This window comes from Nycticebus coucang, chromosome 11, assembly GCF_027406575.1.
Source record: "Nycticebus coucang isolate mNycCou1 chromosome 11, mNycCou1.pri, whole genome shotgun sequence".
Classification (NCBI taxonomy): domain Eukaryota; kingdom Metazoa; phylum Chordata; class Mammalia; order Primates; family Lorisidae; genus Nycticebus; species Nycticebus coucang.
Genome location: NC_069790.1, coordinates 121,561,165 through 121,575,906, shown reverse-complemented (window position 1 = coordinate 121,575,906; position 14,742 = coordinate 121,561,165). Strand labels below are relative to the sequence as shown.

General features: G+C 53.4%; 1 protein-coding gene across 7 annotated transcripts in view; it reads left to right on the top strand.

Annotated features, from left to right (window-relative positions):
• Positions 1–14,742, top strand: part of PRKAG2 (protein kinase AMP-activated non-catalytic subunit gamma 2) — a 265,728-nt gene that overhangs the window by 80,203 nt on the left and 170,783 nt on the right. For all 7 annotated transcript variants that reach the window (XM_053609114.1, XM_053609120.1, XM_053609113.1 and 4 more), the window contains exons 2-3: positions 2,862–2,933; positions 7,818–8,097. In XM_053609114.1, the coding sequence (XP_053465089.1) occupies positions 2,862–2,933; positions 7,818–8,097 (352 nt within the window). The remainder of the gene's footprint in view (positions 1–2,861; positions 2,934–7,817; positions 8,098–14,742) is intronic.

Here is a 14,742-nt window from a genome sequence, read left to right as displayed (position 1 = left end):
GGGATTAATTAGACCCTTACCTTATACCATACACCAACATTAACTCAAAATAGATCAAAGATCTAAATGTAAGAGCAAAAACTGTGAAATATAAAACTCTTAGGAGAAATCTTAGGGAAAAAGCTTCATGACATTGAATTTGGCAGTGATTGCTTGGATACAACACCAAAAGCACAGGCAACAAAAAATAGATAAATTGGACTACTTCGAGTCAAAGACTTCTGTGCATCAAAGGACATAGTCAACAGAGTGAAAAGGCTACCCACAGAATGGGAGAAAATATTTGCAAATCATGTATCTGATAAGGAGTTACTATCCAGAATATATAAAGAATTCTTACAAATTAACCATGAATAACCAGGTTAGAATGTGTGCCCAGATCTTGAGTAGAGACTGTTCCACAGAAGATATGCAAATGGCCAGTGAGCACACGGGAAGATGTTCAACATCACAAGTTATCAGGGAAATGCCAATCAGAATCACAGTGAGACACCACCTTACACCCATTAGGATGGCTATCCTAAAAAGCAACACAAGAAATTAACAAGTGTTGGTGAGGACTATGGAGAAATTAAAATGCTGTATACCATGGATAGTCACTGTGGAAAACCGTATGGGGGTTCCTCAAAAAATTTGCAGTAGAATTGTCTGATGTTCAGTAGTTCCACTTCTGGGTATATATTCTAAGGAATTGGAAGCAGAGCCTTGAAGAGGTGTTTGTATACCTATTGTATTAGTTATTGGGGGCTGTGGTAACAAAGTCCCATCGACTGGGTGGCTCAAACAAGACATACTTGTTTTCCTGGGCAGCGTCTGTGGCTCAGTGAGTAGGGCGCTGGCCCCGTATGCCGAGGGTGGCGGGTTCAAGCCCAGCCCCGGCCAAACTGCAACAAAAAAATAGCCGGGTGCTGTGGCGGGCGCCTGTAGTCCCAGCTACTCGGGAGGCTGAGACAAGAGAATCGCTTAAGCCCAGGAGTTGGAGGTTGCTGTGAGCTCTGTGATGCCACGGCACTCTACCGAGGGGCATAAAGTGAAACTCTGTCTCTACAAAAAAAAAAAAAAGAGATACTTGTTTTCCTACAATTCTGCACTTGATTTTAGCCAAAAGGCTGAGAAGCGATGTTTTCCTACAGTTCTGGAGGCTGGAAGTCTAAGATCAGGGTGTCAGCGGGGTTGGTTTTTCCGAGGCCCCTTTTCAACTTGGCTTGTAGGTGCCTGCCCCGCCTTCTCTGTCTTTATATGGTCTTCCTTCTGTGTGTGTTTGTGTCCTGCTCACACACACACACTCTCTCTCTCTCTCTTTTTTAGACAGAGTCTTGCTCTGTCACCCAGGCTACAGTGCCATGGCATCAGCCTGGGTTACTGCAGCTTCAAACTCCTGGGCTTACACGATCCTCTTGTCTCAGCCTCCCACGTAGCTGGGACTATAGGCACCCACTACAATGCCTGGCTAATTGTCCTATTTTTAGTAGAGAAGGGGATCTCACTTTTGCTCAGGCTGGTTTTAAACTTCTAATCTCAGTGATCCTCCTACCTCAGCCTCCGAGAGTGCTACAGGGTTACAGACAAGAACCACCTAATCTCTTAAAAGGACACCAGCCCTATTAAATTAGGGCCTACCCTAATGACCTCATTTTAACTTAATTACCTCTATGAAGACCTTTTCTCCAAATACAGTCACATTTTGAGGTCCTGGGGGCTAGGACTTCAATACATGGATATTTTGGTAGTGAAGGGGACAGAATTCAACCCAGAACACCTGTACCCACAGCAGCATGGTTCACAGTAGCCAAAATGTAGATTCACCCCGGCGTCTACTAGCTGAGGAGTAGATAAACAAAAGGTGTTATAGTCATAAAGTGGACTGTTGTTCAGGATTAGAAAGGAAGGCAATTCCTTCCTGCTGCAGCATGGATGAGCCTGGAAGACGGTATCCCCCGTGAAGTAAGCCAGTCACAAAAGAACAACCAAGTTCATGTGCCCCAGGTCACTGCAGTGACCATTCCCAGAGACAGAATGTAGAATGGCAACGTCAGGGGCTGAGGAGAGGGGGTGTCGGGGACCAGCATGGGCACAGAGTTCCAGTTTGGGGAGGTGAGAAAGTTCTGGAAATGGATGGTGCAATGCCGCACAGCAGCCTGAGTACATTCAGTGCCGCTGAACTTAAAATGGGTGCCAAGGCAAATTTTATGTTAGACATATTTTTACCACAACTTAAAAGTTAAAAAATAAGTTAACAGGAAAGGTTAAGGATGCAGGTTCTACGGGACTTGCGGTCGGGCAGGTGGGCGTCTGTCTGCTGTGGAGGTGTTTTCCCCGACGTTTCAGACATGATGAGTTTAGGGTGAGCTACTCCCGCCCTCCCCCGCCCCCCCCATCTTGTTCAGGTTCCCATCCCACGGTTTGGCCCAGCCACTGCCCCGTCACTGCCCTTTTTGCCCCCACCCTGTCATCTTCCCCAGTGGACACACACCCTGGTCCCACCTTCTGTGTCCTGGGATATGGTCCTATCCACATCTGCTCCCCAAACATCCGAGATGCGACCGTTCTCCCTCTTCTCTCTGCCTTCCTTCCTTGGTCTCTTTCCCTTCATTCCCCTTTCCCAGCTTCCTTCCTTCCTCCTTCCCTGGGGTGATGGCAGGTCACGTTGTGGCAGCTACTGGAAATTTGACTTCTCCCTCGGAAGGGAATGTGGAGGGTGGTCAGGATCTTGGGTGGGGGAGCAAATACACCTACCTCGCTCCTTAGTGGTTGCTTTGGAGGAGGAAGACAAAGGAAGGGGGGTGACACTCACTGAGGGCCGCGTGCAGCCCCTGGACCTGAGGCCCCCTCACTGACCACACGCTTGCTTTCTGTCCTAGGACCTGAGCGCCTTTGCCATGCCGCTGCTGGATGGGGACCTGGAGAGCTCAGAAAAGCTGTCCTCCCGTAAGGTAAGGCCTCCTTTCCCGAAAGTTCTCACAGCTCCCTGGAGGTGCTACCTAGGCAGGCAGAGCCTGAGACACACTTCCAGCTGTGCAGTCATCTGGGCTCTCACCTGAGCGCCCACCTGCACACATGCCTGTAGCCAACCCACCCTGATGCTCATCTTACGTGGCTGTGCCCTGCACACCTGCTGTGCTGTCCAGCTTCAGGGCCCCCCAGGCTTCACACCTTCAGTTCTCCTCACTCTGGGCTGACTATGGCTGCCCAGGTCATCCAAAGTGGGCAGGTGCAGGGGAGAATTGACAGTAACAAGGCCTGGTGCAGGTAGCCAAGGGGTGCTGAGAGTGTGGGCTGCTCAGATCACCATGGCTCTCAGCCGCCATCTCCTTGACAGATAGGAATGTGTCCTCTCACCTGCCCCCCAGGCTTTGGGCTCTCCTTTCCCCTCACCTTGCAACCCCTCCACACCACCCACAGTTCTGCACACCTTTTTCTTTTCTTCCCACTCATCCTTTCCTCTCTTTAGCTCATGGCTCCACCCCACCCCCCAGCATGTCTACAAGTCTGTTGGCTGAGAAGGATGCTGCGGTTGGGAGGAGTCTACGGCTTCAGGAGAGGGGTTGGGGTGGCCATGGCAGGGGAGCAAGAGGTCCCAGTGAGCCAGGGGTGGGGCAAGAGGTGCTCCCTGGCACCCTGCCACCCGCAGCCCTGCTGCAGGCCGTGCGTGGGGGGCTAGAGCAGTGGTACCACATGTAGGATCTGGGAGTGCCTGGGAGCAGGGCGGCAGTTCCGATGCTGGGAAACGCTGATCTGTGCTCTGAGCACTCTGAATTACATACACTGGGTCAGCAAGTTGGCCTGGGCCTATGGGGCTCAGTGGGCATCACACCCTGCTGCTCCCTGGCCTGAGCGAGCAGCCTTGTTAGAGCTGCTTTGCCAATCAGCAAAGACTGCCAGGAGGGCTTTGGGACCAGCAGAACAGTGGAGTGGCAGCAAGGACCTCCTGGTCTGGGCCTGTGCAAGGCTGTCGGTGGTGGCCCTGCAGGCCTGGGCCACCCTCCTGTGTGATTGGCATAGCCCTTTCCTTCTCGTGGAAACCCAGGAAGGCCCTGAGACTGTAGAACTTCACCCTGGCCCACCTGGCCACCCTCTGGGGGCTCCAGAGGGTTTCAGAGTAAAGTTGTTGCCCTGAATAAATCATATCTGAACAGAAAAGGGCCTTGGATGGAGGTGCTCCTGCCATCTGCATATGAGCTTGATGGTGGTAGTGACATCAGAGAAGGTGGGGACATGGGCATTACTGACCCCACTGGTCAGGCTGGGGCAAGGAGACCTGACTCACGAGAAGGAACCCCTCCTGCCGGGTGGTGGCTGGCCAGGTGGTGGAACAGCCTCAGGTGCTGAAGGTGACAGAGCAGCTGAGGACACACTCCCCCAAGAGGCGCTTGCTCTCTGCAGAGCATAAACTTCCTCCCTGAGTTGTCCCCTACCAAATTCTGTTCTTGGTTTTAGCTCCAGACCCAGCTGCACGCAGTGGAGAGCGGGTCAGAGGGTACTGACATCTGGCCCTTTCTGAGGATCTTATGAAGGGAAGTGAAAGAGTGACGGGAGAGAAAGAAAGGCAAGGCGGGGCACTCTAGAGTCCCTGCTGTCCCCAAGAAGGTGGGAGGACAGGCATCCCCCAGGAGACCCGGGATTTCTGAGGCACCATCTCATGGGATCCTCACGTACATAACTGACAGAGAGGGTGGCTGGCACGGGGCTCACGGGTGGGGTTGGGATGCTGCGTGGGCTCAGGCCACTAACTAGATGCACTCTCCACAGTGCCAAGGGGCACTCTGATGCCTCCTGGACCTGCATCCTAGGGACATTTCACCAGGCAGGCTGCAGACAGACACTGTGGACTGCCCCGCTCCCCTGCAGGGTGCCATCCCCACTCTGTCCGTTTTGTGGGACCCCCCCCAGTTCTCAGCTGCATCTTCCTTCTCCCTACACTGAACCCTGAGTGAGCTGGATGCCCCTGGACTCTGGAACTGGCCTCTGCACACCTGGGCTGAGAGTTGCCCCCATGCTGCCTGCCCCAGACCCTCCCCACCTCCTACTTCCTTTGTGCCATTCCCTCCTGGTGCTGGAGGTGTCTGATGTCCACTCTGTCAGTCCCTTGCTGATCCTGGGGCCACCCCTCCCACACCTAGCTTCAAAGGAAAGGGACAACATGTCTAAGGCTGGAGCCGCAGGCTCGGCCCAGGCCTCGGTTTCCTCTCTGGCAGCTGCATGACAAATGGCCCCATCTGCAAAGCTCTGCTCGGCAGGCGGCCTGAGTGTCCTCTGCCCATTAGCTCCCAGAGCCAGGCACACACTGGGAGCCACATCCCCATGCCAGGGTCACCCAGTCACATTTACCAAAGCACTATCCACATGGCTCAGCTGGTAGTGAGGGCTGCGGCCCTGCCCCTAGTGGCTTCACCCGGTGCCCACTGGTCTGCACTGCTGACACCGCAGGAAGCTAAGTGGCATTTCCCTCCACCTACTGTCTCACACTGGGGAGTGTGGCCAGGCCCTTGAGGCTCCTGTGGGAGGGACTGAGCAGGGCTGTTTTCAGGGGACAAGAGTGGAAATTCGGTTTTCTGGGGCTCCCTCCTTGGGTGTGATTGTGGTGCCTGGCTCCATTGGCCTGGGATTCTGCACAATGGAGTCCCAGTCAGATGAGTCCTGGGGTCCCCCTGGCCTCTGTGACTGGTTTACATGGCATGGGGTTCAGCCTCCCCCTGTGGTGGCCTCAGAGGGCAGCCTTCTGTCTCTGGGCACTGGGACCTCCCCAGCCCTGTCCATCGGACTGTCCAGAACCTAGCCAGCTTTCTGAGTCTGGGCCTCCGTGAGGGGTAGTTGTGTACCTCTGGACACTTTTGTGGGCATCATGCTCCTGGTGCTGTGGGCTTGCTGGCTGCTCCCCACACTCTCCTGGGGCCCCCAGGCTTCCCTGAACACCTTTGTCCCCTCCAGAAAACTGGATGTCAGCATGTGCCAAGGCAGAGGGTACAGTGGAGCAGGTCTTTGGGGCTCACCTTTTCAGGGCTCTCCCCCTCCCACATGGCCTCTCCCCCTCTTTTCCTTTCCCACTTCCCAAGTGAGTCCCTTGATCCCACCACTGGAAACAGAGCTGGGATGCAAACTCCAGCCTCCGTCCAGAGTTCTTGCTGGTCATACCACCTTGCTATGGGGCCATCCTCTGTTCCCTGTACCTGCTGTCCCCACCTCACACCCCCAAACATGACCACCACTGGAAGAGCCTCTTGTTTTTCAGTTTATTCTCTGGACTTACCCTGAGTCCCATGGGAAGGAGAGTGGGTCCCATGGGTAGGAGGGAGGGTGGCTAAATTGAATACTCAACAGTCTACAGGTTTTTTGTTTGAAGTAGTCATTAAAAAAAAAAAAAAAAAGAACTTGAACTTCCCTACAATGAAGAGAGCTTGAGTCACGTGCTCCTGGTGGCACCCTGTGCCCTTTGCCTGGAAAGCCCACTCAGCCGAGGGGTTGGCACAAGCCAGAGCCATCCCTGCAGCCCCATGTGACATGTGGCAGTGCCGTATCTTTAGTTGGAGACTCTATGAGGGATGTCGGACTCTGTGGCAAGCGGTCTCTGGTCACTGCAGGTGGTGTCTCCAAAGGCATCCTACCTTTTAGCGTACGTAAGCTCAGAGTTTGTTTGGGGTGCCCTCTAGTGCTGGAAGAACTTCTCCCAGCAGCCTCCCCAAAGTGGACCAGACAGAACTGGACGCAGAATGTGTGCCAGGACCCCTTCTCAGCACAGCCCTGGGCATCAAAGCACGGCGTGTCCAGGGTTTCCTCTCATTCTTGTCAGCATGAACCCTGTGCACAAGTTCCTTTCCCTTCTTGCTGCTGAACCAGGTATCTCCGGGGTCTTTTGGCTGCAGTGTTGCAAGTTCCCAGTGGGAAGGCGGCCACAGCGAGCCATGCCTGGTGTCATCACTGTGCTTTAGGTCCTGTGCCCTGGTCCGTGCACGTCACATGACATTCAGATAGTCCCACAAGGCGAAAGTACGACTGTCCTCATTTTACAGATGGGAAATCGAGGCTTAGCGACACTAAGTGACATGCCTGGGATGGCACAGCCAGACGCAGAGCAGGGCCACTCCAGCCTGCAGGCCGAGTGATCCTTACCCACACGGCAGGGGCACAGGCTCCTGGGCACACTGGTATTTCTCAGAGTCTGTGTGTCCTGTACCTTGTCCCATAGGTATGGGGTCTGATAATTTTTCGAGCTGTAACTATGATTTTAAGTCATGAACGAAGTGTCTCAGAGGTTTGGGGCTTCATTAACTTAACCTCCTCACCTCTGTCATTCAGCTGCAAAGGCAGGTTGGGAGTGGAAATTCCCCATCTCCTGGTGCCAGGGCCCCCCAGGATGGAGCCCTAGGCACTGTCTGTTCTGGTTTGTAGGGGTTTCTGCTTTTCCCTTGAGGTGGGCAAGATCACCATGTTCCCGGGTGGTCAGACCACTAGGAGGATAAACCTGAGGTCTTAAGGCAGAGCCACCTGTGGGTTAAGGAGAAGGCCATCTGTTTCGAGTCTTTGCCACTGCCTTCTTCCTGTCCTCCCCTTTGCCTCTAGGGAGCCCCTTTAGAGAGTGGGACAACGTGGCCTCAGGCCTTCAGGATGTGGTGCTAACCAGCCTGTGGTGGACTGGGGCAGGTGTCTCCAGCCTGCTCAGTGGCTACCTGTGTGGCAGCTTAGGGCTATTTCTGGGGCAGGGAGCTGTGGAGGGTCAGCCTGGTGAGAGGGATAATGATGGAAGGCCCCAGTGCAGGGCAGAGGTCAGAGTGTCCAAAGTGCGCTTGGAGTGACCCATCTGTTTGTCTGTCTTTCTGCAGGTGGACAGCCCCATCAGCTCGGGAAGCCCCTCCAAAGGGCTCTTCTCCAGAGGCCCCCAGGCCCGGCCCTCCAGCCCTGTGTCTGCTCCCGTGAGGCCCAAGACCAGCCCTGGCTCTCCCAAAACTGTGTTCCCGTTCTCCTACCAGGAGTCTCCTCCGCGCTCGCCACGCCGCATGAGCTTCAGTGGGATCTTCCGCTCCTCCTCCAAAGAGTCTTCACCCAACTCCAACCCCTCTACCTCTCCCGGCGGCATCAGGTTTTTCTCCCGCTCCAGAAAAAGTAAGACATTGATGCTATTGTTTCAGGTGGGTGCCACTCGGCTGCCGGGTGGCTGTGGGTGACATGGTGCTGAGTGCCAAGGTCTGTTTCTGCCCCATCTCCTCTCAAACAAATCAGAACACTGTCAGTTTCCACCCATCATTGTCTTCCTAACTGATCCATCACAGCCTAACCCTTCTGGAGCAGCCTGGTCTGTGGGGTTAGCTGTGAGCATCCTGATGCCCACAGTATGATTTGTCAGGAAAACCAAGTGATACTTTTGCCTCCAGCCTTCTCTGCAAACCTGCGGCATGGAGCTATGGTTAGGCCCATCCCGGGCCCCTCTCCCAGCTCTGGGCACCACCAGCATCCCTGGTGTTCCCCGGCTTGTAGATGTGTCTCTCAGATCTGTGCCTCCCCCATCACGTGTGCTCTCCTGTGTGTCTCTCTTCTTGCTAGGAGATCATATGAGGCCCTTCGGACTCCAGTGTGACCTCCTCTTAACCTAATTACATTTGCAACAACTCTGTTTCCCAAAACGGTCACATTTTAAGGTTCTGGGAAAAACATAAATTTGAGGGGACACTATGCAACCCAGTACTTAGGTTATGCAGGAAGGTCAAGGTTTACAACTCAGACCACCAGTCCAGATGTGGAGGACTTGTGGTGTGGCTGGTCAGCCTGTTGGGATCAGAGACATCTCCAGAAGCAGAAAGGAAGATACAGGAGGTCCGGGAGAGCCGCAGGTGGGTGCCGGGGAGCAGGACAGCCAGGCAGTCTTGATTCTAACAGCCCTCCCTCCCTGGAGAGGTGCTGGGCTCGAGGGGGCTGTCATAAGCAGCCAAAGGTTAGCCCTACAGACCCATTCCTGCCCATAGTGATGGCAGAGGTTCTGGGACCCCCAGGAATTTAACAATTGAGCAGCAGCTGTGCTGTTGATTTGGAAACCAGAGATGCCCAGGCAGGGCTCCAGCCACTCTACTGGACCAGCCTTGGACATTGTGCCCACATTTGAGGGTTTGAGCCCAGGAAACTCCCACTAGGCCAAACAGTCCCCAGGAGTGGACAGTGGCCCCACCCTGCTGAGCTGTGTCCCTCTCTGTGCCCGTGCCCCCAGGACCAGATTAGCCACTCAGTTAATTCTGACATTTCCACATGGCTTTGTGATCCGTGGATCCCCTCAGGGAGGCTCACTGTGGACTCAGACATGTATCCGCCAGGAAGTCCAGCAGAGCGCGAGTGGGTCTCCCACTCCTGGGCTCCTGAGCCTGCTTGGGACAGGAAGCCAGGTCTGTGCCTCTGTTCTTCCTCCAGGAGGGCTGGTGTGTTACAGTCCCCACATGGATGGAGAAGGTTTGTTACTCAGGGAGATTCTGTGTTTCTTCTTTCTATAGAAAGCAAATGAGGATTCTTGTGCTAGGCAGGGCAGCACTGAAGCTAACCATTCTCAAGACACTATGAGGCCGCGGGACGTCACACTTTCCCTTTAGTGCTTTCGCCTTAAGATGAGCCTTTCTTCTCCTTGTCTCCCATGTAAGTGCCATCCAGAGACTAGGAAAGGAAGTCAGGTGTGCCCCTATGCAGAGAGGCACGAGGCTTCTGTCTGTGGGGATGAAGACATGTCTGGTTGGAAAATTGTGACGTTGGGAAAATCAAATGTGCTGGACTTGGTGTTGAAAAGGTGGGGTTTCTACCTTCCAGAGCCCCCAGTAAGGGGCACACAGAGGCTTTGGAGAGGATGAGGGCGTTGCTGTGATGAGGGCTGGACCTAGTTAGGATGGGGCAGCCTTTCTGAGTGAGGACGGGATGGGTGTCTGAAGCAGGCACAGGAGGAGCTTGTGAGCTGGCTGCAGATGGGAGAGGCCGAGTCTTGGTAGGAGCTGTCTTCCTCCTGCAAACAGGGTGCAGAGTCCAGATTAGGGGGGAGAGGGGACGGGAAGGGGAGGAGGAGAGAAGAGGAGAGGGGAGAAGAGGAGGAAAGGGGAGGGGAGGAGGGCCCTTGCAAGCTGGGAGGTGGGAGTACCCAGGGCCCAGGGCAGCCTGGCGCAGGCTTCGTTCACCGTCTTCCTCTGTGTTTGGGGCTGCCTGCTCTGGACAGCAGCTGTTCCTTTAGAAACTGAGCCCCAGAAAGATCTCTGAAATCATGTCAGCTTCCTGAAGTACTTCTCCTTTTCATTGTCTTAGATTTTTTTTTTTTTATTGTTGGGGATTCAATGAGGGTACAATAAGCCAGGTTACACTGATTAGATGTTTTTTTTTTTAATTATTTTTTATTGAGATGGCGCCTGTGGCTCAGTGAGCAGGGCGCCGGCCCCATGTACCGAGGGTGGCGGGTTCAAACCCAGCCCCGGCCAAACTGCAACAAAAAGATAGCTGGGCGTTGTGGCGGGCGCCTGTAGTCCCAGCTGCTCGGGAGGCTGAGGCAAGAGAATCGCCTAAGCCCAGGAGTTGGAGGTTGCTGTGAGCTGTGTGATGCCACGGCACTCTACCGAGGGCAATAAAGTGAAACTCTGTCTCTACAAAAAAAAAAAAAAAAAAATTATTTTTTATTAAATCATAACTTTGTACATTGATGCCTTTATGGGGTTCAGGGTCCTGCTTCGAGTCTTAGATGTTATTTACAATTTTTAGATGTTCACTGTTTTTCAACTGTTACCTTTCAGTCCCTGACAGCCTCGCAGACTGACAGACAATTGGAGCTGGAAGGGGCTAGAAGGGAACCACTTACAGGGAGGGAAGCAGGTGCGTGTAACTGAACACATATGCATCCTGCATGCGTGTGTGTGTACACGTGCGTGCGTGTGCCTGCGTGTGTGATGTGGGCACTCACGCACACCCCTCTTCCTCTTTTATTTTTACAAAAGGACACATGTCAGACTGCGATGGCCTCTGAGTGCAGAATTAGGGCTGGATGAGTGGGCTGAAGAGAAACTTCCTTTTATCTGAGACATTCCAACTTTCTGAGGCGGTATTCGTTTATTGGTAACTAAAAGTGAATTTGTCTTGAAAACATGTTAAGCACCCAGCCCTGAGCTTTGGGGTAGTTGCGTGACATGGAGCAGAGGTAGTGGGTGTTGATGGAGCAGGAGAGAGAAGTCAGAGCCACCAAGAATGCCTGGAGCAGCGCCCAGCACTGGGCTCAGGCTGGCTGGTGGTGGGGAGTGGTGGTCAGGGAGAAGGAGCCGGGTGGAGAGGTTCAGGGCAGGATGGGATGCAGGTCTGAGGCTGATGGCGCTCTGGAATCCGGGAAGCCAAGCAGAAGGGAGTGTGGTGATGAGGGAGCTCAGTCTCGGACCTGGCTGGCTTTGCCCACGTCTACCTGGGCTGCTGCAGCTGGACCGGCTAGACCTTGGTGCCTGAAGCTCCCAAAGGCCTCGGTGCTCTATACACTGTTCTCCCAGCCCATGTCCCAGATGCATATGTGTCCTCAGCCACCAGAAACCTAAAGCTGCTGCCTCTTCAGTGAAGGGCCTGCACAGACCTCTCCCTAAACCTTGGGTGTGGTCCTTGAGCTTAGCGACTGGGGGCCTCTTTTTCCTAAGGCAGAAATGCAGGCAGCTGGGATGCAGGGATGTTGAGAGCATCACTGCATCTTCTTTACAGAGACAAGAAACCCTTTGCTGATAGTAACGATATAAATTTTCCTTTTTGTATACCAAAAACGTAAAGTAGAAATAGTGATTTTTAGCTTAAAGAAAAATATAAGGAATGACATAGTTGGAATGAAGATCAGGGAAAAAAATCATGAATGTGATCAGATTATTTTCTCTTCTTTTACAGTAGTAGAAATCAGATCTTAGAGCCTGTGGTAAGGAACAGAGGACAGCAGGTATTCTTGTGGACAACCTGTTGGGCAGGTGATTTGATCATACCTTGGCTCAATTTTCACAATAGTAAACGCATGGATCGGCGGCCCACAGTACTGCTTAGATCTTACGCTAAGGAGCCTGTGGTTGCATTAGAAAATGGTCCACACAAGACATTCACCTGGGTTGAAGCCCTACCCTCAGCTCTGCAGTGCTTAGAGTGGGGGCTGTTCAATAGAGCCCTTCCAGTGCTGACAGGCATCCCTACAGCTCCAGGTCAATGTCTTGAAACCTGACTTGTCTCCAACACTCATGCTGTTCATAATTCACTCTGCAAGAATCAAGCTCCCCAGAAAACCTGAGCACCCTCACTCTTGCCAGCATACCCCAACATGGCCTCTGTGGTTACAGCAGTGGCTGGGCACACTCTGGGGCCAGCAGGAGAGGTGCCCACCTTGTAGGATGGGGGTACAATCTTGGCCACATCAGCCCAGCACCCCCAGCCATTACAGCAGTCTGACCTGTTTGCCACAAATTTCAAGGTTAAACCTCCCCCCTGCCCCACATACCTGCAACGTCGTCACCGCCTTTGTGGTCCACGGACCAGTTTCCTAGGGCTGCCGTACAAAGTATCCCAGGGTGGATGGCTTCATTTATATCTCACAAGTCTGGAGGCTGTGAGTGTGAAATAAGGTGTCAGAGGGGCATGCTGCTTCTGAAGGCGCCCAGGAAGGGTGTGTTCCAGGCCACTCCCAGCTTCTGGGGTTGCCCACACACCCATGTGCTTCGGCCTGCAGACTCTAACTTCCGGCTTTGCCTTAGTGTCACTGCCTTCTCCCCGCTTGTGTTTCTTTCCTTTTCTTAAAAAGACACCAGTCAAATGAGATGACGAGCCCGCCCTACTCTGGTATGACCTCGCCTTAAGTAATTATGCCTGCAATGACTCTGTTTCCAAATAAGCTCACATTCTGAGGTTCTGGGGGACACCGTCCAAGCCAGCGCCGTCCCCGGCCAAGCACCCACTGCAGCCACGTTCCCCGAGCTGTTCTCTTGGGTGTTTACTTTTGCTTATCTTCTCTTTGTTTGACTGAGGCTGTTCTAGCCTCATTGCTGCTAAATGCAGTGAAGTGCTATGGATCATGCTGTCCACACTGGGGGGAGCGTACCCCACACAGAGCTGTCATGAAGGTCAGAGTGTGCTGGCACTCCAGGTCCTTCCAGGTGGGGGCAGCATTAGGATTGAGTAAGCATCATGACACAACAGCCAGGATAGGTGGGAAGAGCAAGGCTCAGGCATCCGTATTCTGCCCATGGGCTCTCCCAGGAAGCCCTGAAACGGTCAGCATTCAGGCCTTTCTCTGGGCCTGCAGGAGCAGCACAGCACCAGGAGGACGGAGGAGCAGGCAGAGGTGGTGCCAGCTGAGCATGGGGTACATGGCAGACAGCTTAAGTTCTTACACATTCTGGCTGTTCTGACCCTGAGGGTGGGGTGGAGAAAGGGTGTTTCTGCCCCTTGGTGAGCTCCTACAAGCAAAGGGCAGGCCAGGCTCCCCTCTGGCCTTCAAGCAAAAGAGAACTTGCAGCAAACACCAAATCTTTGGCTCCTCACAGCCATCCAGCTATGCCAAGTTTTAGTGACCTTCTGTCTACCACCAGGAATCCCCTAGAGGGTGACATGGATCCCACACGGCCCTGGTGGGGGAAGACTCCTCCACCAATTCTACCAGGCTCCGTCGTCAGCCCTGGCCATGGTGTTCTGGTCACCTGTGATGAGCTCTTTGGAGCACCCCTATATGTTCTGTGTCCGTGTTCCCCCCCAAAGACTGTACCTGCACAGACCAGCACCAACCCCGCTGTCCCGTCTGTGATGCTCATATGTGCCCATTCCACCTTCTGTAGCCACAAGTGGTGAGTGTCACCTGACTTCGCAGACTCTGCGATCTTTTCCAGGAGTCCTATCTTCTTCTAGCAAAAGAGACAGGCTTTTCTCCTGGGAGTACGTCCTGGGTAGGGAGTGCTGGGGAGTCTGTCCTCAGGATTCATTCTTCTGCTACAGCCAGGGAAAGCCATCGGGGTGGCCACAGACGCAGGAATCAGCCCTGCCTACCACAAACCCAGGTGGATGATGTGTAGACCATCTGTGGCGTGAGACCTTCCCATCCAGGCCATGCCCCAGCCCCCTAGGTCTCCCATCTGTGCTGTCAGCCCAAGGTGACTTACACGATCCAGGTGTAGTCTGCGTGTCCTTACAAAGTGCCTTAAATTCTTTGGAAAATAGAAGGCCATGAATTATGAGTCCATAAACTAATATGCTTTTGATACTGGGTGAAATTCATTCATTCCCATGGGGTCTACAGGCCACTCCACTTGACAGAACATTACAGAATTAAGTCGATCCTCTCACGCTATGGAAGCTTTGATGTTGGTCATTTTTACTCATAAAGCTCCATTGTCACCTCCCCTGGCATTTTTAGAACTCCCCCCTTTCATCGCTGGGCTCAGGATTTTATCTCCTGGTCTCCTTTCCACACCTGCCGGGACAAGGGAGAGTGAGCGTCTTGTTCAGACAGAGATGTGAACAGCATTGGTCTCTCAGGATATTTACGTCTCTGTTGGAAACAAAGACCTTCGTTTTGACTTAATCCCAAAGAATGATTTTCTGATTGGGAAATTGAACATCATAGCCCTTGTGACCCAGTCTCTGAATAGTCAGCCAGCCTCCGTGTGAACCCAATCCTGCTTACTCATCGCCAGGATGGGGCCCTGATGAGGGAGCCAGGCAGGTCATCTGAGCACCCACAAATTGAGCAGCGTCATGTAGGGTAGTTCCAAGAGAATATGAGGGAGAGTGGGGCACAAG